At 48.8% G+C, this 25,784-nt stretch overlaps 1 protein-coding gene across 7 annotated transcripts; it reads left to right on the top strand.

The window, feature by feature from the left end:
- Positions 1-25,064, top strand: EEF1D (eukaryotic translation elongation factor 1 delta). 7 transcript variants are annotated; one of them, XM_030500110.1, is made up of 11 exons: positions 21-89; positions 2,177-2,204; positions 6,217-6,227; positions 8,374-9,614; positions 11,723-11,846; positions 13,552-13,623; positions 20,430-20,526; positions 20,858-20,961; positions 21,875-22,123; positions 23,009-23,203; positions 24,963-25,064. In XM_030500110.1, exons 4-11 carry the CDS (start codon positions 8,374-8,376, stop codon positions 24,999-25,001), a joined length of 2,121 nt encoding a protein of 706 aa, XP_030355970.1. In that variant the 5' UTR covers positions 21-89; positions 2,177-2,204; positions 6,217-6,227; the 3' UTR covers positions 25,002-25,064. The 7 variants fall into 7 exon arrangements, with proteins under 7 accessions (XP_030355996.1, XP_030356013.1, XP_030355970.1 ...); XM_030500118.1 differs by lacking the exon at positions 13,552-13,623; XM_030500145.2 differs by lacking the exons at positions 6,217-6,227; positions 8,374-9,614 and having other exon boundaries at positions 27-89.
- Positions 25,065-25,784: the final 720 nt, after the last annotated feature.

A 25,784-nucleotide genomic window follows, 5' to 3' on the forward strand; every position in this document is an offset into this window, starting at 1 on the left:
ACCCCCTGCGCGCTCTGTGGTGCCGCCTTTCGGCTGTGGAGGCCGAGCGGAGCGCAGCCGCCGCGGCCTGCCCGGGCCCAGCACTGCCGGTGAGTGCGGCCTCCCCCGCCGCGCTCCCCCATTTACCCCCCTTGGGACCTCCAAAATGGGGCGTTTGGGGGGTGCCTTGCTCCTCTCGCACCCCTGGGGTGGGAGGTGTGGGGGTTCCTCGTGGTCTGTGGGGTCCTTTCTTGATCAGGGGCCGGGAGAAGGGGTCTCTTTCTCCTCTTGCAGTCGCCAGGATGGAGGTTGTGCTCGTCTCGTTGTTATATTTGGGGTCCCTTCCTGCTCACGGGCAGTTAAAGGAGGATTTGGGGGTCCCTTGTTAGCGATGCGGCCCCTGGGGGGGAATTGGGGGGGACCCTCATTATATGCGGGAGCCTCTTCCCCTGTTACAGCCCCAGGGAAGGGAGGTTGTGGGGTTCCCCCATTGTCACTGTGGTCCGTTCCCCTTCACAGGCTTGGGAATGTGGATGGAAGTCCCCCCAAAATCTCCTTCCCCGTATCTGTGCTGTGCCTTTTCCCCCTGGAGCCCTGAGAGAGAGGGCTCAGGATGCCCTTGGTCTATGGGATTGCTTTTCCCCACCCAAATTCCCAGGGAATAGTGGGGTGACACACTCCTTATGCCCCCCCCCTCAGTCTCTTAATTCCCTTTTCTCTTAATAGGTCTGGGAAAGGGGTTGTGGGAGCCCCCCCTATTCCCTATGGAGTCTCTTGTCCCCTCACACCCCAAGAAGGGGGGTTATGGAGCCTTCTTGTTACTTGGGAGATCCCTTTTCCCTTCCCAGGCTTAGGGAAGGGGGGTTGTAGGGTTCTCCCTATTCTTGGGGGTCGCTTTCTTTTCATCACAGGCTCTAGGTAGGTTCCAAGAGCACCCTGTTACCAGTGTAAGGACTGGATGGGTTGATGCTGGAGGGGTCCCTAAACCTGTGCCCCCTTCCACAGAGCATGGGGGGACATGTTCCGTCTTTGGGGGGGGATACCTCTGCTACATGAAGCCTCTTTCAAGCCTGGGGGGGTGTCAGTGTGGTTGTCGCATTCACCCCTGGAGTCCTGAGTCCAAGGTTTAGGGTGCCCTTGGTCTTTGGGTTTACTTCTCCTCACTCAAATTCCCAGGGAATAGTGGGGTCACCCCCCTTTTGTGCCCCCCATAATCTTAATTCCATTTCCTCTTCATAGGTCTGGGAAAGGGGTTGTGGGGGACCACCCCATTCCCTGTGGGGTCTCTTCTCCCCTCACACCCCAAGAAAGCAGGACGTGGGGGCCATTTATTACCTGGAAGATCCCTTTTCCCTTCCCAAGCTTAGGAAAAGGGGGGTTGCAGGGGTCTCCCTATTCTTGGGGGTCTTTTTGCAGGCTCTATTGGATGGGCTGATGCTGGAAGTCTCCCTAAACCTGTGCCCCCTTCCACAGATTATGGGGGGGTCAGGTTCCCTCTTTGGGGGGATACCTCTGCTACATGAAGCCTCTTTCAAGCCTGGGAGGGGTGTCAGTGTTATTCTTGCTCTGGTAAGGAGGGGAGTTTAGGGCACCCTCTGTCTCCAGCAGCTCTGGGACCTTTGGGGGCTGCTCTTCTCCCCATCCCTCATCTCACCAAGAGCTTTCTTGTCGAGTCACCTGCAAAAGGGAAACTCAAAAGGAAACTCTCATCTGGCAGCTTCTCGAACTGGAGCAGTGGCCTCATCCAGCCCTGCCCTTGCTCTGTAGGTGCTCTGCTCCCTCCCCTTTCCCCTCTCTCCATGTGCTGCTATTCCCAACCCCTCTGTAACCTTGGCAGTGCCTCCAGCAGCTTGTCCTGCTCCTTCTGGTTCTTGTTTCAGCGACAGCTCGCTCAGGAGGTTTCTTTTTCAGGGCTATATTTGGGGTATGGGCAGAGCCAAATGCTTCTGCAGAGGCTGCTAATGTGCTCTCTGGGGGGTTGTGAGGGATTACAGCAGTAGCTGAAGTTGCTGAGGCTGCTCCAGTGTCATTCCCTCCCCTCCTCCCATCCAGGAATCGGTATGGATTTGTTCTTTCATGTCTACATCATTGGAATTGAGTCGAAGCTGATGTTCACAACCCTTTTTGTGCTCAGGGTGCGAGGAGAAAAGCACTTCCCTTGGCTGTAGATCTGTAATTCTTTCCTCTCCTTTTCTAGGTGGGCCTCTTTCTCCCTGACCTTGCAGGTAATGCCTTTTTCTCTTCACCTGAGCTGGTTTCCACTACTTTACCTTGTGAAGATGACTTTCCTCTTTCCCACTGCTCATTTCCCATGTCCTTCATTCTCTCTTCATCATCCATCAGCAGTATTTGTTTCTTGGAGTGAAGAGTCGTGTTTTTAGGTGGTCAAGGTTGGGAATTGCTGTTTCCCTGGCTAAAGGTTAGTGTGGAGCTTTGTATTATAGTAAAGGTGATGGTGGGCTCTCTCCTGGCTGGGTCCTGCTGCTCTTGAGTTGGGAGAGAGCCACTTTAGGGGCTTCAACCAGCACAAGAGCAACACAACCCTCAGTATTTCATTTTGCTTTGACTCCCTGTATTGACTCAGTACCAAGCATTGAGGAGGGGCTGGATTTGTCCCCTTCAGCTGCAGGAGGCCATCATCAGACCCTCTGGTGTGGAACCAGCTTTGGTTGGTTGAACTCTGAATCACCAAAAGGAGGCAAGGCAGGAGGTGGGGCAGGGTGGATGCTGGCCTTGCCTCTGCTGTGGAGCAGGTGGGTGTGGGGCACATGTGTCTAACTGGTTCCTAAATGCCCGTTTGAAATGGTTCCTGCTTTTGTGCAGGGGAAGTTCTGGGAAGGAAGCGTTTCACTAGGAGGATGTGGGTGACACACCTTGAATGTGGTGGAGCCCGTGTGTCAAGCTGAGGCTGCAGAAAGGAACAGGCTGATGCTTGTGGACCTTCTTGCTCCTCTCTGCTCTCTCTCTGACATCAAATGGTCCCTTTTGGGGTTTTATGGCATTTCTTTTTCTGGTCGGTGCTGGGATGAGTGGTCAGGAGCTGCTGGTGTGATATGTGAGAGGACAAGAGCCCTAAATGTACAACCATGGTCAACATCAGCTGTGCCGGGGCATGGAAGCAGATACACAGATGGAGGATTGGGATAGAATCTCTTGTATTGAGAACCCATAGGTGCTGGGGGAAGCTGCTTGCACCTACAGAAACCAGGACTGGCCTTTGGGGCTGCATCTGGGGAGTGTTTTGGGGGTCAAAGCACAGCAAGCTGCCCTCTGTCTCCATCCAGCGTGTCCCAGTGCCACCTAATCCCATTTTTGATGTCTTATCTGAGGAAGGGAGTTGAACCATGGCTGTAATCTTTGTTGTGGCTTGCAGAAAACGATGTATCCCTCCAGAAATCAGTGAGGGATGAGATCTGCTCTTACCTAAAGAGCCTTTCCAAGGTTATCAGGAACATCTTAAGCCACAACTTCGGTTATTCCTGGGATTGCTGCTTGCAGACTGTGCTGCTGCCTGACTTCCTGTGCCCTTTTGGGAGCTGGCACATCAGCCTCACACAAGAGAGGAACATTTCAATTCCAGGGCAAGAACTTGTGCAGGATCTGGTGGAATTCAGCACCTGGCTCTCCCCAAACCCCCACATTTGTTTTATAGGCCTCTTAAATCAGGAGAAATACAACTTTCTTATGGTTAAAAGAGGAAAAAGCGGCTTTCGTTAAACCAGGAAATGGAGTTGGCTTTTGGCTCCAGCTTTAGGGTAATGTGTTGCCTGCTTTTATTTTACTGACCCTTTAAATCAGGGTCTAATGCCTCCAAATAGCTGAAGTCCAAAGCTGCTTTTGGATTTAGAGACCTTTTCATTGCCTATTTTTAACTTCCTGTATTTCCCTGCAGTACAACACAGATTTGTTCTGGGTTCCAATACCCAGGACGTGGTGACAGGCCAACACCAAACCCAAAGCTCTGAAGCAGATTAAAAGGATTTCAGGGGTTTGTAGCCCTCTTTTAACAGTCCATGGGAGGCCTGAACATTGACCTGTGATGGTTTTGGTGGCATTGACAAAGATTAATAATAGTATTTCCCTTTCCATGTGGCTTCGTGCTCTGTAAAACACCAGGTATGTGTCTGCACTGCACTGGCTACACAGGAGCCACTCTCTGGTGTGTGCAGTAAGAGCCTTTATGCTTTTCTACTCATAGATTTGTGTTGCTTAAACACTTTTAATGAAGTTTCTGCCTCTGTCTCAAAGTATTAATTGATATTTGTGCTTAAAAAAGGCAAATTAAATGGAAAACTGCTTCTGAAGAATGATTGAAGGCAGCAGATGGATGTGGTTTGAGTGTAACTCTTCGTGTCACTCCACTTTAAGTACAGGTTGATGGATCCCTAATTCAGCTCCAGTTCCTGTGCTCTGATTTTTGCCAGTGGAGAGCATTGATAAAACTCTTTCATGTCCTTTTAATTGTAAAACTTTGTTTGAGGAGGTGAAGCAGTCGAGAACATGAGGTGGAAGGTGTTGAAACAACCACACACGCTGTGGTTTGGTGCTGTGGTAAATCTTTGCTGCCTCAAACCAGACTGAGCAGTGACGTGGTGCAGGCGCTTCGGCCAAGTCAGTTTAAATTTCATCCAGACCCTCTGAAGAGGTGGAGCAAGTCCAGAGGAGGCCACGAGGATGAGCAGGGGCTGGAGCAGCTCCCATATGGAGCCAGGCTGAGAACATTGGGGCTGTTGAGCCTGGAGAAGAGAAGCTGCGTGGAGACCTCAGAGCAGCTTCCAGTGCCTGAAGGGGGCTACAAGGATGCTGGAGAGGGACCTTCATCAGGGACTGGAGTGGTAGGACAAGGGGTGATGGGTTCAAACTGAAACGGGAAGTTCAGGTTGGATATAAGGAAGGAATTCTTCCCTGTGAGGGTGCTGAGGCACTGCCACAGGGTGCCCAGAGAAGCTGTGGCTGCCCCATCCCTGGCAGTGTTCAAGGCCAGGTTGGACACAGGGGCTTGGGGCAACCTGCTCTAGTGGAAGGTGTCCCTGCCCGTGGCAGGGGTTGGAACTGGATGTTCTTAACGTCCCTTCCACCCCAAACCATTCCATGATTCTATGATTGTGAGCTCATGTCTTGTCTGAAGTAAACTTGTGTGCTGGGAGAACTGGTAGTGCTCTGCTCTGGTGTTAGTGGTGTGTGCAGCTCGTGTCATCAGGCTCTACACCAGCTCAGGTGATGATTTGTGTGATTAAAATCCTTGTTTGTGCCTTTTCCCAGCTTCCTCTGGGAAAATTTATGAACACAAAGTAGAAATGGCTTTTCTTTTTTCATCTTTTTAACATTTGTGAACTATATTTCATTGAGAATCTGGTCTTTATGATAACTTAACCTCTGGTTTAAAGGTACTAAGGGTTTCCTTTAGTAAAGGATACAAATAGGTGCCATAAATACCTTGGACTCATTGGAAAATGGTTTTCCACTTGTAAATTCCTTTTATGAAGGTTTTTCCCTGGTAATAATCCTTGTCAAAACAAAACCTGAATTCCTGTGATCCAGATTTAATGGGGGGGGGGGGGAACTTTTGGGATCCCTTTGTCTTTGGAGTTTGTGTTACTCCATTGCTGAAATACCCTTTTTATGTGTAATGCTGAATTTGGTGATATGAGAAACTGTCTTTGATCAGGCTTTGTAGGTGTAGCCTCATAGGTACAACTTTGTGTAAGCCTTAAATCCTCCCACAAGCATCCACATGTTGTATTGCTGCTTTTCCTGAAGAACTACTAGGCTGAGTATGCTGCTAGTATTTTATGTCATTCATAGTATGTTGTACAGGTTACTAACTACTGGTAGAAGTAACTACAATGATGTGAATTCATTCTTTGTCATGATAATTGTTTTATCTTCAGACTTCTTTAAGGTATTGACACTGAGGGGACCCGAGCTCCACTTTTGCACCACTATTGACATGGCACGTTGGGACCTTCTCTGGTTGATTCCCTGTCATGATCTTTTGGGATACTTCTCTTGCTTTAAAATGAAAACTAAGTGGTTGTCTGTGGTGTTGGGTCATGAAGAGAACTTAGTTCTGGGGAATGAACCAGCTTTTAGTTGAATTAAGTGTATTATATATGTGGGGAATTAACTGTGTGATAAGCTTGGCTTTTGTCACTCTGTGTCCTCACTCATGAGCTGCTGCAGCTTTAGAATGTGAAACTTCCTCTAACTTTATCCTTTTCTTTAATGCTCTCATAGAGGCTAAAAAAGTAAGTACTTTATAGCTGTTGGGTGGATTTTGCACTGTTAAAGGAAATATTAAACCCCCAATTTTAGTGGGTTTTGGTCAAATGGGCAATGAAATGCTGATGGGAAATGAAATATTGACAGGTTGGGACGGTTTGAGCTGTATTGAGACACATTTGGGTTTCTTGTTACACCCATAGAGAGTCTTCCTGAATTAGTTGAAGGTGTAACCTCAGAGTATGACACCACTTGCACTGGGTTGATGAAGTATTCTTAATAAAGCATCTCCTTGAAGGCTGCAGACTGATTTTCCCTTGGGATAACACAAAGGAATGTGAATGTGGAGCCAAGTAGAGCATATCAGGCTAATGCAGCAATCCAGTGTTCTGTTTAGGAGCCCTGAGGAGCCTCAAAATCCAAATGTACTGTCCAACCTGTGCACTTTCAGGTGTGCTTTTGCTTTTCCCATGGATTTGGTGCTATTTCAGACCATGTGCACTGCAAAGCAGGACCTTAGTGCACAACACTTTGAATTTCCATCCTTTAATCCTTTTCCAAGTCTTCCAATGACTGAAATCCAGGTACTTCTTCAGCAGACCTTGATGTTACCTCCCAATAATCCCATTTAACTTGATATCTCCCATAAGGATTATATTTTAAGGGGGATGCTCTTTGCTACTTAATATAAAAGCTGTAGCAGCAAAGCTTATCCTGATGAGCAAACCCAAGTTACTACTTGCTTGTAGCCTTGCTCCTACTTTACAATGCGTGTGCTTCCAGCTGGTGCTGATACTAACAAATAGATGAAGGTTCATTGCAAGCACTGCTTTGTAGTTACCTGTAGTAAGAAGTGGTTTATTGCTCCATAACTGGTGTAAAAATGCAGATGGGGTGTGAAATAACATAAAGACTTTAAAATAAGCTTAAATTTTAGCTGCTTTTAAAGGTTTTGAGCTGTTTCACTGCATTTTCAGCAGCTGGTGGAGGAGCAGTTCCACAACTCCAGTAAGAAAATGATCTACTATTGCTTCTAGTAATTTCTATCATTGAAATGTAGTATTAAATTGCTGTATTTTAAACTCTATAAAGAGGTTAAAGTATAAGTTTGTTTTTACTGGATTCTCAAGCCTTGGATTTGAGGCTTGTCAGATCTGCCAGGAAGGGTTGGAACTACAAAGCCATCAACTGAAGTCTGGAGGATGTTTCAGCTGTGGGTGACTTCTCTTTGTCACAGCTAAACTTGAAGCTGTCAGGAGCTAAAGACCAAAGAGAACTGGCTTAGAGGTACTGGATTTCAGCCCTTTTATGTTGTAAATCCAGGGATCTGACCATGTAGTGCTTGGTAAAGAGGTAGTAACCTCTGCCTAGTTACTTACTAAATATGTGAGCACTACACCAAGTTCTATGCTTGGAAAGAGAATTCCTATTCCACTTCCAATCTACACATTAACTACTCGTAGATCTCTTTTCTTGTTGTAACATATGACCAGGGCAGGAAAACACAAATCAGATGTAATGATTTTCATTTTAATTTAAGATCTTTTTGATAAACTAAATAAATCAGGAGATCTTCAGCTCTTGGTCACTTTTAATAACCAGAAAGTGGGGTTTTACACCAAAAAGGAGCGATAGTTTTTCACTCAGCTCCATCTGCTGGCTTCGTAGCAGCAGAACACAACGAGGTGTTAGCAACCTCTAAAGATACTCAAGAATTGGGGCATCTTTCTCTAGATGTCTTCCCAAACCAGTAGTTTGGGATACATAACAAGTAGTTAAGGACTAATCCACTAGGTTAGAAGAATCTCTTAGACATTAACCAAGGATTTGACCCCAAAATCATCATTTTTCCTCTGCCAGTTGTCTTCAGAAGTGCAATTTGAAGTGTTTTCAGCCAGTGCCTTTATTTTTAAATGATAGTATTCAGAATACTTGTCAGAACAGCAGAAATAAGCTGTTTTGATTCAGAAACTGTTCAGGCAGTTGAAGTTCTTTAGAACACACTAAAACCAGAACTAAATGGCTCTTTAACCATGAATAACAACAGTGTGATGGCTTTTAACACTCTTGTATTACTTAAATCACTGAAGTCTGCTGCATGCCCTTGCTTTATTCACTTTTGCTGCCACTACATTCTTGTGCTTATCTTTTAATGCTGCCACTCTTTGGAAGATGAGGACAAGGAAACCTCCCTGCCCAGTAGAGAAAGTGTGGGTAGACAAGCACAAGTACGACGAAGCAGAGAGACTGCACTATGAAAGAGAAGCCATGCTAGCTGCTGCAGCCCCAGAGGAATTCCAGGAGGTAGAGGCTGTCAATGGAGTGTGCAACGAGGACTCTGTTGATGGTGAATTCAAAGGAGACCTGAAGAAAACCAGGAATGGGAAGAAACAAAGGAAAAGGAAGCGTTCTCCCAAACCCAAAAATGTGGCCTCCAAGTTAGACTCTGTCCTGACCGGTCTGTTAGCTGACCACGTGTGGTTTGACAAACCCTTCTATGATCGTGCTGAGAACATATACAGGAGGAAACTAGCAGATGGGCAGAGCCAGGAAGCACCTGAGACTGAGCTAACTGCTGAGCAGTCCCCTGGCCAACATATTCCTAAGCCAAGGATGCTTTCAGCAGCCCTGTCCTGCTCCCATGGGAGTCTGTCTGCGTGTCACCACGTTGTTCAGGGCGTCTGGGTCAACAAGTTTGACTTTGATAAGGCTGAGAAGGTGTTTCTTGAGAAATCTCAGTTCTTTGTGCCTCCAAATGTCCTCACCATCCCATCGGTGTGGTCAAGTGATGGCAGCCTTGGGATGAGAACACCAGATGAGGGTTATGGTACAGCCCTGCCTACTCCTGCTACCCCAGGCTTGGCTCCAGGCATCGCTGCTGCTTCTGCTCCTTCCTTTGATACCAGTTTGTCTGACTCTGAACACCAGACAGTAAATGGCAAGCCCCAGCTTTCCAGCTTGCAGGCTCTCATGTCAGAGGTGTGGTTGGAGAAACCTCTCTATGATGATGCTGAGAAGAGCTTCTACGAGAACATGTTTGATGGGCATCCATCGGGCAAAGGCCGACAGCAGCAACGCGGGTGTCCCGAAGCACCGAAGAACCACCGTGAGGACAAGAAGAACCACAACACTGGAAAGCAAACAGACACCAAACACACGGAGGTGGCCACCAACACTCTGCTTCCCAGCGATGCTGAGCAACCTCCACCTACCACCTTCTTCCTGCATGAGGACAGTGAGACTGTGTGGCTTAATAAGCCCACGTACGACCGTGCTGAGACACGATTCTATGCAGCCGAGGCTCTGAGAATGTCAAGAACAGGAGAAACTCCTTTGGGAATGCAGGAATCCACAGTGGTAGAACCCTCCCAACCAGCTGCTTGTGCTTCAAGCCTACTTGCTCCAGAAATGAAGTAGGAGGAGTTTATTCTGGGGTAACACTTACACATGCAAAGCTCCTGGGTCGGGCTTGAGCTGAAGGAGTTTGCATGTGTAGAAGATGGTCCTTTGTGTCTGTAGGACCAAGGGACCTGTTTGGGGCAGAGTAACTGGGGGAAGCTCCTGCAAGGAACCCCCTTCTGATGGATGCTGGTGGCTAAAAGTGTGGTGCCAGACGTTAAGGGTTTAAAGTGAGGGCTGGTGAGCTGAGGTTTGAGCCCCTCTTTACACGGGGGGAACCCAGGGCCATGTCTCTGCATTCCTATTACGTACAGAAAGTCATTAAAGTGAGAAGTTTGAGTAATTCATGCTTTGAACAGGCCTGTTGAGATGACACAAGATGCAGTGTTTCATTTTGGAGTTTAAGAAGTCAAAATAGTGGCTGTTTGCTTTGTATTCGTGTTAAAATGCCACAAGATCATTCAGGGAAGTGGTTCACCCCCAACTCTCCTGCAGAGCACCAAGTCATTGAGCTACATGTGAGACGTGTCTACATTTGGGCATTATTTCCAGTATCCAGCTTGAATAAGGCTTGGGAATGACAGTGAAGTACAATTTAGGGCATCAGTGTGGTGGGAGCATGCGTTGTGTTTGCTTCGTGGAGGGAGAAAGTGGTTTAGACTCTTCAGTCTGGAATCTGCTGTTCATTTTGGGATGGGACTAACTGGATTTGTTGGAAAGGTTTTATGATCTTTACCTCAAGTGCTCTTGGGGGCTCACAGACAAGCTTTAGGTGAACCTTTCACCCTCTCCTATTTGGGATCATGTTCTCTTTCTGTTCAAGGCCAGGTTGGACGAGGCTTGGAGCAACCTGCTCTAGTGGAAAGTGTCCCTGCCCGGGGCAGGGGGTTGGAACTGGATGAGCTTTAAGGTCCCTTCAACCCAAACCAAGCTGGAATTCTCTTAGTTACTAGTTGGCAGCTCAAGTCTTGGAGGTTTGAGCTCAGGGAATGGCATCAGCGTAGAGGAAATGTACAATGTGGTGGCCTCTGGTCTCTTCCAGATGGATAGATGAGAAGGGTGGTTGTTCTACAGAGGACTTATCTGTTGGCTTCTGTGGAAGTGTTCTCCTAGAGAGCTGTAGGGTTTGAGGTTTGAAACTAGGTGCTCTGTGTTGTATGGTGGAACCTGGTGGTGATGCTCCATCCCTGCTTCCCCACCTCCTCAAACTGATGTTGACTCTGTCCCCTGGCTTGAAATAAGAGCACATCCTCCTCCTGTTGCAAGGGCTCCATCATTCCCCTTCCAGCCTAGAAATGAAACCACCTTTGGGAACTGCTGCACTGAGGGAAAACTCCACCATTCCACAGCAGCCTTAGGGTGTTTTATGCTGTTCCTCCATGCAGTGACAGGCATCTGTCCCTTGCAAGTGTTACATTGCTGCTGATTTGAACTTACAAAAGGTTGCAGCAGCTTCCAAAGGGGCAGGTATGTCATTGTGAATCTATGTAGCTGTATTCCTGGAGGCTGATCCCTGTGGATGTCAGGCTGGGCTGTTCCTTAATGAGGATTCAGTGGTGGTGCACCCAGTGAAGCATGGCGTGACTAGGTAGAGATATGTAGTAGCTTAAAACAGCTCCTAATTGCTGTTTGTGGGTGGTGATGTCCAGATTTACCTGTCACAGAGCACCCCCTTGTTGGCATGTGCTGTTTGGAGCTGTGTATCCTTCAGGCTTTGCTTTCACCATGGTCAGGCATCTTAAAAGCATTTGATTCTCATCCACAAGACATCTTAGCAGCAGAGTCCCACGTGCTTGATTCCACATGTAGAATGAGGTAGAAAATCAAGCTCCAAAAGCTTTTCCTTGAGGAAGAAGGCCCAGATCAGCTGATTTAGTCTGTGCTCACTTGGTGGTGTGTCACTAAATGCAGGTCAGGCAGATGGGTGGAAGATTACTGCTCTGCTTTCATAACAGGATCCTGTTGACTTAAAGCTTTCCACTGGAGGGGGAAGCACCAAGCAGAGAGCTGCAGGCAGAGCTTTATGGGGGAAGAAAACACTCTTCTGACCAGCTCATTGCAAGCTGCCACCTTTCTGTACTTCCAGAAACTCACTTTGGGCTTTTTCTTTCCCTTCCTGCAGCGAAATGGCAGTGGACTACTTTCTGCATGAGAAGATCTGGTTTGACAAGTACAAATATGATGATGCTGAGAGAAGATACTACGAGCAGATGAACGGGCCACTTGGCAGCTCCTCACACCAGCAGGTAATGCTTGTTCTTAGATGGGGTTTAGCAGTGCTGGAGCTCTGAGAGCCAGCACAGAGCAAGTGAAAGGACATGATCCACCTGGATGTGGACTTTTGGATTAATTCCACTCTTGGTGCTGCTCTTTCCAAGTGTGAGAGCACAAGCATAAGCTCTTTAAGCCCCAGTTATGCCCCTTTTGTCTTCTAAAAGAGCATCTTCTATGGTCTGTGAAGTATTTCTCCTGTACCACCAGTGTACTGGGAGATCAGATGCTCTTGTAACAGCAGGAGAACCAGTTACAGGTTGCAGCAGTTAATCTGTTCATGCTGCTGATGCTGTCTGGGATCTGGGGGCACAGTTTGAGCTCTGTTCCTTTGGTCTGGGCTGGGTAGAGAATGGACCTGTCCCCATTCAGCCATGGAAGGTGGACTTCTGCTGCTATTTTGGAGCAGCTGAGCTTTCCTTGGCAAGGGATATGATGTAGTGTTTGAAGAGAGGCACCATCGGAGCAGGAATTAGGTTCTTCTCTGTGTTGTATCCCCTGAATTACTCCATGTGCTCCTGCAGAAGACTCCAGCGCAGTACTGGTGAGTTGGGGGAAACTGGTGGAGGGGCATCATGGTGCTGCTGAAGTGGTTCAAGCCTGAAATGACTCTTTAAAGGTGCAGATCTATCACAACCTCTTCCTGCTGTGTAAAGAGCTGTTCACTGCTTCTGCCTTTGGTTATCTAGAAGCTGCTTAGAGTTTTAAATGGCTTGCAAGTGTTAAAGGGGAGGTTTTTTGCTTGAGTAAGAGCTTCTAGGCACACTCTTGTCTATTCCTGCTGCCCATTGCTGGTATAATGGTGGCACAGCATGAAAATGAGAAGCTATAGGGGAGCTCCTGAGGTGGATGTTAAAGTGTGAACCTCTGCAGTGCTCTTAGAGGAACACTTAAGCTGTTTCATGCTATGGAAGGAGCTTCCAATGATGTTCTGCCCGTGAGGGGTGACATGAAGGTTCTAGTGGAGGTTCTGCAGCAGTTTATCAGCCACTTCCCTCCTCAGGAAAAAGATCTACACTCCTGAAAACCTTCCTGCACCCTGGAAGTGGAATCCACCTCAATGTGTCTCTTGCTCTTCTGTGGTGTATCTGATGTGGGGTTTTGGGCAGTTTCGTGTCTCGGATCTTGCCTGTGGGGTTGTGGTCTGGGAGAGGCAATGAGTGAATGGATCACAGGGAGCGGATTTGTGCTCTAGGAAGGGAATCATCAAATCCAGGTCAAATCCAGGCTGAGGGATGGCAGCAGGAGCATGGAGGGAGGGAAAACTTGTGCTGCTGTGCTCTGGGTGATACCTTTCTGGATAGAAGCCTTCAGTTAGAGCTGCATTACCTGCATACAATGACAGGTAATACTATGAAAACACTGTCTAATGATAGGTCTCTAAGGAATAGTGGAGTGATTCCAGCCCTCTGCCTGGCTCCCAGCTGCCCAAAGCATTCAGGATGATAGAGAGAACCTAAAACCTCTTGACTGGATGATCCTGTGGACACATGGCCTGATGTGCCCAGGGATTGATTCAGAACCAATCCTTCTTTCAGCTCATTTAGCAATATTGGCTGACCCATTGGAAGGACCCAATCCCTTACTTCCTGCCCTTTTGATTTCTCATTTCCCTGACCAGTTTTTGCTGTTTCCTCTCTTTCTTAAAAGCAATCTTGGTTCTTTCTGCACTGTTTGCAGGAGAACGGAGCCAGCACGATCCTCCGCGACATTGCCAGAGCCAGGGAGAATATCCAGAAATCACTGGCCGGAGTGAGTACCAAAGCTCTCACCACCTGGCTACCTGCAACCATATGGAGCTGTGGTGCATCTCACAGAGCTCTGCTGTGACCACTTCATAGATTCTGTGGCTTCTTTTTGAACTTAGAAGGGGAAAGACTTGAGGTGTGCAGTGCTGTGTACCCACCAGCATCGCTCCATCCCATCAAGAGCACCGTTCCTACTAGAGTGCATGCTGCTTACCTGCTTGCTAGCTTGCAGTGCTGCTTAAAACTAACTGCATTTGGGGTTAAATTACTCATTTCTGTGCATTTCTTTTCCTTCTATCCTGGTGGAGTGTTCCCACAAGTCTTATCTAACAGGTTACAAGTGGCTGGTACAATAAGCTCGCTGAGTAGCAAAGCACTGAGCTGCCAGCAGGAGTATGTGTGGCTCTCCTGGGGTACACTGGGCTGCACCTTCTCTTTCCTGTTTTGCTGTCAGTTAGGGTATGTGCAAAGAAATGCTGTCTTCCATGTGCTGCATCTAAGGAATTCAGCTTGGCTACACGCTCTAAGTCTGGACCATCCTGTAGAAGCTCAGTAACATCCTTTTTGGAGGGTTTTTTGTGCTGATACCTACAGACAGCACTTTTCAATAGGAAGGTGAGATCTTAAATTCAATCTGGACTGGTTTTATGGGTGAAGAAGAATCACAGGATGCAGCCCACGTGTCTTGTTTTCTTACCTCTGTAGTGGGATTACCACATACCTGCACATATCTTCCATCTGAGTGTGTCTATCTTTTCATCTATATTGATTTGGCCTCATAAATCCCTCTTGGGGTACTTAAGACCCTCAGTTTCTATCTAGATCAGTACAAAACCAGGGAATTGAACCTTTCTCAAGAGGAATATTTCATATTCCTCCTTAAGACAACACATTTGGGGTGAATATGAAGGACTTAGGCTTTCCCCATGGTGGTCTCGTTGTGCCTGTAGAACTTGATACTGCAAAAGTAACTTCTGCAACTGCTCATGTAAGTGATCAGAGACACAGGTACAGGAAAACTGGAGGTGGATGCAGAAAGAGCAGGGAAATCTGATGGAAGAAATTTGCTTTGGTTGCATTCAATGGCCTTGAGTACATCGTGGAATCAGTGGGAGGTTGGGACTTCTTAGTAATATTAAAGCCAAACCGAACCATGTTGAGGAGGTAAATACTTGGAAGATTTCTAGTGCTGGTTTCTTATTTCAGCCAACAGCTTAGGGAAGGTTTTCCTCAAGTAGATCATTGAAGTTCTGATCTGAAATAACATGTTTGGGCTTCAAGTAGAGACTCAGCCCCTGTCAAAGACTTAGCTTGGACTAGAGGTGGTTTTGTGTTGGTTTGTACAGACAGCACTGTTAAAACTCTCAGCTTTTCAAGAGGAAGCTGAGATCTTAATAGTGGAGAGGTTTAATGGTGCTGATGACAAACTGTGTGGTACAGTTGACAAATACAGGATGAGGGAGACTGGATGGAGCAGCCCTGGGGAGAAGGACTTGGGGGTGCTGGTTGATGGAAGCTCCCCATGACCCGGCTTCAGTGTGTGCTTGAGCCCAGAACCCCCCCGTGTGCTGGGCTGCACCCCCAGAGCGTGAGCAGCAGCTCAGGGAGGGGATCCTGCCCCTCTGCTGCGGGAAGGGGAGACCTTAGAGCAGCTCCAGTGCCTAAAGGGGCTGCAGGAAACCTGGGGAGGGGCTTTGGACAAGGGATGGAGGGGACAGGACAAGGGGAATGGCTTTAACCTGCCAGAGGGGAGATTGAGATGAGCTCTGAGGCAGAAGCTGTTCCCTGTGAGGGTGCTGAGGCGCTGGCACAGGGTGCCCAGAGAAGCTGTGGCTGCCCCATCCCTGGCAGTGTTCAAGGCCAGGTTGGACACAGGGGCTTGGAGCAACCTGCTCTAGTGGAAGGTGTCCCTACCCGTGGCAGGGGGTTGGAACTGGAGGAGCTTTAAGGTCCCTTCCAGCACAAACTATGTGATGCTATGACTTCAGTAAGGCAAATACATGAGGAAATAAGCCCCCATCCCAAACAGGGTTGAAGAGCTCTGCACAGATAATGTTAAATACCTTTGGAAAGACATTTTCCAGCTGGGCGAGGTTGCTTCTTCCTCCAAGTCCTGCCTCCTCGAGGACTAAAGCTGGACGTGGTGAGTAGAGACAGGAACATCACCCAGCAGTGCTGCTCCTCTGCCCTGAAGGCATATTCTCATCTTGCAGAATGGTCTGTGGTTTGAGGAGTCTCTTGCCCTGGCCTGTGCCTCCTGCTAAATTGCTTCTCTTCGTGAGTAGCATGTAAATTGGGATCATCCAGGTCCTGTAATGGGGAATATATTTAACCTATAGATCCCATTCTGCTCTTGAAGTATGGAGTTGCTGGCATAAGCAGAGCACATGGAAACAGTGACCTGCTTCCTCTTTCATAATCCCATTTAATTGATCAGGTTTTATCCTGGTTTATATGGCACCTTTTCAGCTTTTCCACATATTTCCACACCTCTTCCCTGGAACCTGAAGCTGTGAATCCCTTTGGGGTTTACAGTGTGTGGGTTACAAAGACTGAGCTGTTGAGAAACAAGCCTGAAACCTCAGCTTTTGGAGCTGGTGTTTCTGAAGGCTCATCATTAACCTTGGACAGCAGGGGCATAAAGCAGGTTTGACTTTAGGACATGCTTAAACTTTGGGTTTATGTTTCAGGAAGCCAAATTCATACTGTGTGATCTACAGAGCAATAGTGAGGCATGTTTTGATGGTCAGGATTCAGTCTTTCCTTCCACCTGAAGTAGCAAGTGAAGAGTTGGCTCTTCCAAGATGGGAAGATGGAAGATTAGTGCCTTTCTCTTGCTGTAAAGTTCAACCAAGGCTGGTTTTAGATCTGCTTCAGATAGTGATGAAGTGTGTGGATGAGCATTAGAAGGGTTGAGGCAATGTTTGTACCTCCCAAAGGAGGGTTTGAGGCTCTGATGCTGGGAACATTTGTTTGCACATACCTTTCATCCTGCTTTGCATGTTCATCTCTGCTTTCAACAGTCTCTAGTTGATTTTCACTCCATCACTAATGCTTTATAAGAAGCTGTTGACATGTTCAGTGCTGGTGTTGGTGGCACTGAAGCTGCAGGGGATGAGGAATCCCACAGCTGGGGACCTGAGGCATGGACAGGATGGATTTGCTTGAGATCATGAGCAAGTCCAACACGAGGTGGCTGAATTCTCACTTCCTACACCTTCATCTGGAGGCTGGAACCAAAAGGATGTCACTGCTGTGGGAATCTGAAGCTTTGTTATTCCCAAGTTCCCTGTTAACAAAGCTTCCTGCATCTCCTGCCTGTGGGCTTCAAACACGAAAAGCTCCTGGAAAACCTCTTGCTAAAGTGTTTGGAGATCACATTCTGTGAGCAGGTCACCCCTTGTGCAGGGAACCAGCCAGGATCCATCCTGCTGGTCTTAAATGGGGGAAGACCCTCTTCTGGTTCATTATCTATCTGACGATGGTGAGACTTTGCATGTTTCCAGAGCTCAGGTCAACCAACCTGAGGGGAAGGTGGTTTTATCCATTAAAAGGGGTTTGATACCTCCAGATAGTACTTGTAGTGAGGGAAGTGCCAGTTTCCAGCTGTTTGGGCCTGACATAGCAAGGGAAATGCTCTTAACTGTAGTTGTTCAGACAACTTTCTTTAAGCTGCTATGTAGAAATAGGTCTGAAAGAGCTCTTGTAGTTGTCCTTTGCTGTGTCAGGGAGCTCACAAAACACTCCAAGGTTTATAGAATCATCGAATCCCAGACTGGTTTGTGTTAGAAAGGACCTTAAGCTCATTCAGTTCCAACCCCTGCCACGGGCAGGGACACCTTCCACTAGAGCAGGTTGCTCCAAGCCCCTGTGTCCAACCTGGCCTTGAACACTGCCAGGGATGGGGCAGCCACAGCTTCTCTGGGCACCCTGTGCCAGCGCCTCAGCACCCTCACAGGGAAGAGCTTCTGCCTCAGAGCTCATCTCAATCTCCCCTCTGGCAGGTTAAAGCCATTCCCCTTGGCCTGTCCCTACAGGCCCCTGTCCAAAGCCCCTCTCCATGTTTCCTGGAGCCCCTTTAGGCACTGGAGCTGCTCTAAGGTCTCCCCTTCAGGAGCCTTCTCTTCTCCAGGCTGCCCCAGCCCAGCTCTCTCAGCCTGGCTCCAGAGCAGAGCTGCTCCAGCCCTCGCAGCAGCTCTGGGGCCTCCTCTGGCCTCGTTGCCAGTTGCCAGGACAAACAGAAAAATGCTGGAATGCTTCAACATTTGGCTTGAAAACATGACTTAGGGCTTCAAACTGCCAAATATCTGTGGTACTTTCTGCTTACCTGATGAACCAGCTGCTTATGGAAAGGAACCCAGCTGCATCTCTTTGCAGGTGACCATGAGTCAAACCAAGAAGTGCTTTTTAGGGGGCTGGGGATGGATGTGACTCTTGCCAGAACTCACTTCTCATTGAATTAACTTAAACCTTGGCCTGGGTGGTGGAGCTCAAATAGGAAGAGATCAGGCAATGGCTTCATCTGAGCTTCAGTTTGAAGGGTTAAGCCTTGTGTGAGGAGCCCTTGGTGGCTTCCAGGCCCTGATCTTGCTGGTGCATGCAAGGATGGAAGCCCACAGAAGCTTCTCAACAAGTTTCAGTGTTGTGTTGCTTTAGTTCTCTCTAGGAGAGATGCATTAGTGGTGACTGTGGACTTAAGGCAACTTTGCATGTGGTTCTGCATCAACCAGGCATTAGATGTCCTCTAAATGACAGGAGAAGTGGCTGAGGCTGCACCTCTGATGTTACAGATGCCCGAGACCATGCTCCAGACATCTCAATCCAGTTCTGCCACCCAACTGTGTGACCTTTAGGCTGGCAGAGCCCATGGATGGATGTCTCCGTGCAGGTTTTGGGTGGTGTGTATTTGCTGTGAGGCCGCATCTCGTTGCTTGATGACTTTTCCCTGCATGTGGATCCGCTTCCTGCACTTGAGCTGCCTCTTCCAGCCTGAGTGAAATCCTTTTCTCTCTCCTGTGTTGAACCAAACATCCCCCAAACCTTTTGCCCTTTGCAGCAGAAGACAGTTCCTCGGAGCAAAGAAGCTCCTTCTGCCCGTCACAAGAGGCAGTCGGGCCGCTCAACTGTAAGTCACTGTGCACGGGTGGAGCTGTTGTGTGAGCTGAGAGGACATTGTAGGACAAGGACAGTCCTACCTCGCAGAGATGGACCAAGTTCTTCTTTACCATGAGAAGTCTTTGTCTTTGGCATGTGGTTGTAGCTGCTGAGTGTAACAGGATCTTCGAGCAGGACATTGAGGGCTCCCAGCTCAGTGTGTGGGGACTGTGGAGGATGTGTTGGAGATTGAGTTGTTTCATGGTGCTTTTGACCCCTGGTCCATGCCCCTTTTTGGGAGAAGGGTCTCTTTGACCTTTCCACTAGGAGCAGCTCACGCTGCTTCATGTGTCTCCCAGGGCCAGGAATCTCCCAAACCTGCTTTTTGTGTGCCACATATTCCTCATCTTAACCGCTGTATTTCGCCCTCTCCATCTTCAGTGACTGCTGAGATCTCAGAATCGTGGAATGGTTTGGGTTGGAAAGGGCTTAAAATCATCCAGTTCCACCCCCCTGCCACGGGCAGGGACACCTTCCACTGGAGCAGGTTGCTCCAAGCTCCTGTGTCCAACCTGGCCTTGAACGCTGCCAGGGATGGGGCATTCACAACTTCCTTGGGCAACCTGTTCCCAAGTAAAGAATTTCTCACTCTCAGTAAAGAATTTCTTCCTTATATCCAGCCTAAATCTCCCTTGTTTCAGTTTGAACCCATCACCCCTTGTCCTATCACTCCAGTCCCTGATGAAGGTCCCTCTCCAGCATCCTTGTAGCCCCCTTCAGACCCTGGAAGCTGCTCTGAGGTCTCCACGCAGCTTCTCTTCTCCAGGCTCAACAGCCCCAATGTTCTCAGCCTGGCTCCATACGGGAGCTGCTCCAGCCCCTGCTCATCCTCGTGGCCTCCTCTGGCCTTGCTCCAACAGCTCCATGTCCTGGTGCTGAGGACCCCAGCACTGCACACAGTGCTGCAAGTGGGGTCTCACCAGAGCAGAGCAGAGGGGCAGCATCCCCTCCTTTGACCTGCTGCTCATGCTGAAGCACGTCAACTGCAACCAAGAACCATGTTACAGTTACATGCAGGGTGCACTTGGAAGGAGTACAAATTATTTTCTCTATTTTTTTCAGTTCTAAATGACAAATTGTGAAACCCTTTTATTTCATTTCCCTTTTCCAATAGGAATTTATAGTTAAGAGCCTCCTTAAAAGAAACAAAAGCTCTTTTGCTGTTAAACCAAATACTGGATCACTGTAATTGCTCGCTCAGGAGGTGTTAAAGTAGGTTTTGAGAGGAATTAAAAGGCTGGACTGGGGAAGGTGGGAGTGCAGGAATGTTGGGATCTCTTTCCAGCTTTCCCAGTGACTTGCTGGGTGATGTTAGGTGGGTCACCTCTATGCTTCATGCCTCAGTTTGTCTAAGAGGAGACCAACTGCCTCATTCAAGGGGCTTAGTGTGAAACTCTGTGTTTAGTATCAGTCTGGGATCTGAGACTTAAAGAATGACTTTATCCTTTGCTCATCAGTTCCAGCTGGAATATCTGGAGATACATTTCATGCTGTAGAGATAGTAAATTCTTTCTTATAAAGCCTTTAGAGAAAACATCCTTGTTCTTAGAGTAGCTCTCAAATCATCTCCTTCCCTGAAGGCATAGCTCTGCTTTGCTTCACTGAGCTCAGGAGTAGGTGAACAGATTGGTTTCATCTCTCTTTTCCTTGTTGCAGAGTTCAAGCACATCCTCTCCTGGGCCTTCTGGTGACCAAAATGATCTCCTATCCAGAATTTCTCACCTGGAGGTAGAAAACCAAAACCTACGTAGTGGTAAGTAGGAGAATCTGCTGCCAAGATGAGGTCCCTCTTCTGTGGGGTGTATCCCTTGTGTGGGACATTGGCCTTGTCTGTCAGCAGGTGAGCACATCCCAGAATCCCAAACTGGTTTGAGTTGGAAGGGACCTTAAAGCTCATCCAGTTCCAACTCCGTGCCAGTGTCTTGCTCAGAGCTTTGCAGGTTTCCCTCTGACTGGGGGGCAACTGGTTTTTTTTAAAGCCCACTTTGAGCAGAAGCAAGTTTGTCCTGACTTGAGAGCTGATGCAGAGCCTGCAAGATAAGGTTTGGTGTTTCTTTCCCCCCCACCCCCTCTTCTTCTTGCAGTTGTTTCAGACCTTCAGATGGCCATCTTCAAGCTGGAAAGCCGCCTGAATGCTCTGGAGAAGTCATCTACCTCCCACCAGCCCTCACCAGTTCCTCCAACCCAGGTGAGCCTCAGCAAAGTGCTGGTCATAGAATCACACAATGGTTTGTGTTGGAAGGGACCTTAAAGCTCCTCCAGCTCCAACCCCTGCCCCGGGCAGGGACACCTTCCACTAGAGCAGGTTGCTCCAAGCCCCTGTGTCCAACCTGGCCTTGAACACTGCCAGGGATGGGGCAGCCACAGCTTCTCTGGGCACCCTGTGCCAGCGCCTCAGCACCCTCACAGGGAAGAGCTTCTGCCTCAGAGCTCATCTCAATCTCCCCTCTGGCAGGTTAAAGCCATTCCCCTTGGCCTGTCCCTCCATCCCTTGTCCAAAGCCCCTCTCCAGGTTTCTTGTAGCCTCTTTAGCACTGGAGCTGCTCTAAGGTCTCCCTGGAGCCTTCTCCAGGCTGAACAAGCCCAAATGTCCCCTATAAGGATGTGTTTAATTAAATTAAAGATCAAGCTCTGGGGGGAGCTGAATGTGTGGCACCAGTTTGATCATTTCTTGTTACAGGGTGCAAGATGTGCTCCTGGTGATGCTGGTGGTCTCTGCACTAAGCCTGCAGAATGTGTAGGCCCCTTCTCATGCTAGAAGACACTTGGTCCCATTCCCAACTGCTGTCACACTCTTACCTTATGGTATAGATCCCTGAGCCCTTAGGAGGAGGATCAGCTCTTGGCTATGTGTTGGGTTTACTCCAGGAATACAACCATGGCCATGCTGGGCCAGTTCAAAGGTCCATCTGGTTGCATGTCCTGTTCTGATGGCCAATAGCTGATCCTTCACCCAAATCACACGGTGTGGACCATGTTTAGTGTCTTGGGCAGTGTCAAATTCTGCTCCTGAGCTGCTTTTGAGTCTCTGATTCAACTTCAGCTTAATCTTTTCCTCTTTTTCCTTAATGCAAACCTGAATGTCCATCACCCTACTGAAGAAAGTGGAGCCATTCAGTGTTCCCTCCAAGAAGGTGGAGCTCCCATCGGCTTCACCAGCAAAGAAACCAGCACCAGCTGCTGCAGAGGAAGATGATGATAATGACATTGACCTCTTTGGGAGTGATGATGAAGAGGAAGACCAAGAGGCTGCCAAAGTGCGGGAGGAGAGGCTGCGGCAGTACGCGGAGAAGAAGGCCAAGAAACCAGGTCTTATTGCCAAGTCCTCCATCCTTCTGGATGTGAAACCAGTGAGTAACCGAAGTGGGGGAACCCCCATGTGAGGCAGTAACTATCTCAGTGCCACATCCAAGTGGACTGGTGAGGATGGGACCTGAGGGTTTCCAAACCAGGGGTTGGAGCGAGGTGGGATATTGAAGCCTTCGCGCTGCTGTGTTGCACCATGGCAAGTGCAGGCTGGTATTTGAGGTTCCCCTGACCAGGATTATCCCTTTTCCTTGAAGGAATACCAGATAATAAATGCTCTAAAGATGGGCATAGAATCCTGGAATGGTTTGGGTTGGAAGGGGCCTTAAAGCTCCTCCAGTTCCAACCCCTGCCACGAGCAGGGACACCTTCCACTAGAGCAGGTTGCTCCAAGCCCCTGTGTCCAACGTGGCCTTGAACACTGCCAGGGATGGGGCAGCCACAGCTTCTCTGGGCACCCTGTGCCAGCGCCTCAGCACCCTCACAGGGAAGAGCTGTTCTTCTGCCTAAGAGCTCATCTCAATCTCCCCTCTGGCAGGTTAAAGCCATTCCCCTTGGCCTGTCCCTTGTCCAAAGCCCCTCTCCAGGGATAACCCCATCTTTGTCAAACTATCGTGGTAGAATAAAAACTCTGGGCTGTGCTACACACTTGGTACAAGTCACTTTAAAGTGAGCACTCCAAAGCAGTTGTGTTGCTGCAGGGAGAACCCTTCTCACATCTGCAGTAGTGCCTGTAGGTAGAACTGAACATGCTCTGCAGCAAAGTCAGCTTCAGCTTCACTAACCCCAGTTGTGGTGAAAATAGTGGCCAAGAAAAGGCCCCTTGGATCAGCCGAAACATACTGAGAGGTGAGATGTTGAATCAGTCACTTGGAGGCTGATGATGATCTCTAAGAGAACCCTAAAGTTCCCCCTTCATGCTTTTGCAGTGGGACGATGAGACTGACATGGCGAAGATGGAGGAGCGTGTCCGGTCCATCCACATGGATGGGCTGGTGTGGGGAGCCTCCAAACTGGTCCCAGTAGGTTATGGCATTAAGAAGCTCCAAATCCAGTGTGTGGTGGAAGATGACAAAGTTGGAACAGACATCCTGGAGGAGGAGATCACCAAGTTTGAAGACTATGTAAGTCTTGGGGTGAGCTGGGTGATGTCTGACTCGTGGAGTCATTTTTAACTAAGGTTCTTCTGCAGATATTGGAAAACTTGGACTTTTAAAGGAAAAATTCATGGAATTGATGGTATCTCCCTGCTGAGACACTTGTAAATATAGAATCATGGAATCAACCAGGTTGGAAAAGAGCTTTAAGACCATCAAGTCCAACCATTCCCAGCACTGCCAAGGCCACCACTAACCCATGGCACTGAGGGTCTCAACTACACGGGGTGTGAACACTTGCAGGGCCGGTGACTCCAGCCCTGCCCTGGGCAGCCTGTTCCAATGCCTGAGCACCCTCTGGGGAAGGAATTGTTCCTCAGCTCCATCTAAACCTGCCCTGGTGCAGCTTGAGGCCGTTTCCTCTTGTCCCATCCCTTGTTCCTTGGGAGCAGAGACCAGCCCCCTCCTGGCTCCATCCTCCTGTCAGGCAGTTGCAGAGAGCGAGAAGGTCCCCCCTGAGCCTTCTCTTCTCCAGACTAACCCCCCCAGGTCCCTCAGCCGTTCCTCATCACACTTGTGCTCCAGGCCCTGCACCAGCTCCATTCCCTTCTCTGGCCCCGCTCCAGCCCCTCAATGTCTCTCTTGGAGTGAGGGGCCCAGAACTGACACAGGATTCGAGGTGAAGCCTCCCCAGTGCCCAGCACAGGGAGACAATCCCTGCCCTGGCCCTGCTGCCACACTGGTGCTGAGCCAGGCCAGGATGCTGGTGGCTTCTTGGCTGCCTGGGCACAAGCTGCTCATTTTTAACTCCCATCAACCAGCACCTCCAGGTCCTTTCCCAGGAGCAGTTTCCAGCCACTCTTCCCCAAGCCTGGAGCATTGCAGGGAGCGTTGTTGTGACCCAAATGCAGGACCTCACTCTTTGCCTTGTTGAACCTCATCCCACTGGCACAGCCCATGGATGCAGCCTGTCCACGTCCCTCTGCAGAGCCTCCCACCCTCCAGCAGATCAACACTCCAGCTGCCCAACAACACTGGCCCTGACACCAAGCCCTGAGGGACACCACTAGTGACCAGTCACCAACTAGATGTGACACCAAAATAGAGCCATTTTGGGGCTCTTGCTGCCCATCCACATCCCTCTGACTGTTCCTTTGGACAGTCTCTGCTTACATGTTTAGCTTGGGTAACACCAGGGTAGAGACACACCTTTGGAGCTGTCTCCATCCCCATCCTTCCTTCTTCCTCTCCATGGAGATGATCGTAGGAGCTCCAACCCTGTGCCGGGTGATGCATAGGCTCAGTTCAACTTAGTCTCACTGTTAGTGACATGGTTTAGCAGTGGTCTTGGTAGTCCTGGTTGAACTTAATGATCTTAAAGGTCTTTTCCAACCTGGTTGATTCCATGTTGAGAGCACACCATGCCAGATACCTGGTTTTATTCATCTTTGCCTGCTCTTTTCCTTATATTCAGAGTAAATCAGGAACTTCTGCTCTTTAATCTTCATGTTTCCAGAAACTTGGTTCTTCATAAGCTGGACCAGCTAAAGATTCCTGCAGGAACCAACACAGCATCCTGTTGGGAATGGTGTTACTGAGAACATTCAAGTAACACTCCTTAAGCATCTTACCCCAGCTGGGAGCTGATCTAAGAGACCTGGGTGGTGCTTTTGACCTGTTTGAGCATCACTAGCGCATGTTGTGAAGGAATCCCTGGTGCAGGAGCTTTAGTAATGCCTGAAACCACGTTGGTGAGCTCTAAGCTGCTGCTTTTGTTCCCTTTCAGGTGCAGAGCGTTGACATTGCTGCTTTCAACAAGATCTAGAAGCGAAAACTGTATCTACCCCCTCTGAAGCTGTAACTAATAAAGACGGAGATTGGGAGTGCAGATTTGGGTGATGGGTTTTCTCTGCCAAGTGCAACTTCTCCAGAGGGATTTGTTGGGAAGCTTTGGGATATTTCTCTTTCCTTTGTAAAAGGAAAGGCCTTTGGAGAGGGGTTGGAATGAAGGTCTCAGTGGTAGCCTGTACTGAGAGGTTTGCACTCACCTTTCCCGAGGTGGAGACCCCAGTCAGTCCCTAAAAACCCTAAAATCAGGATGAATCACCAGGGAACACCCAGGGATTGCTGATTTGGGGTGAATTTCCTCCTTCTTTTCCCCTTGTTGCTCTTGATAACTCCTGCACAGTCACTTCAGCTGATCATTTGGTTCAGGAGGAGCCATGTGGAAAGGGGGGAGGTGGCATTTTGGGCTCTGTCACGGTGCCAGAGTCCAAAGCCCAAACTCAGTCATGCAGGGAACAAATGGGAAGTGACAGTGACTCCAGTGCCAGCTGTCCTAGCTGGTCACCAACTAGATATGACACCAAACTAGAGCCATTTTCAGGCTCTTCCTGCCCATCCACATCCCACCGACTGTTCCTTTGGAGAACCTGTGTGGTACCTGGTGGGGCTGCTCTGGTCCTGCTCTGCCCCTTGGGCCTGGTGGTGGCGTGTCAAGCGCTGGGGTTGATGCACGTGGTGCCTCTTGCACACACTGTCCCTTGTCCCTGTGTTGGTGTGGCTGGTGTTTTGTCACAGTTGGGGTGTGATGTGTGTCCTGGGGTCT

The sequence above is a fragment of the Strigops habroptila genome, chromosome 1 (assembly GCF_004027225.2).
Source record: "Strigops habroptila isolate Jane chromosome 1, bStrHab1.2.pri, whole genome shotgun sequence".
Lineage (NCBI taxonomy): Eukaryota > Metazoa > Chordata > Aves > Psittaciformes > Psittacidae > Strigops > Strigops habroptila.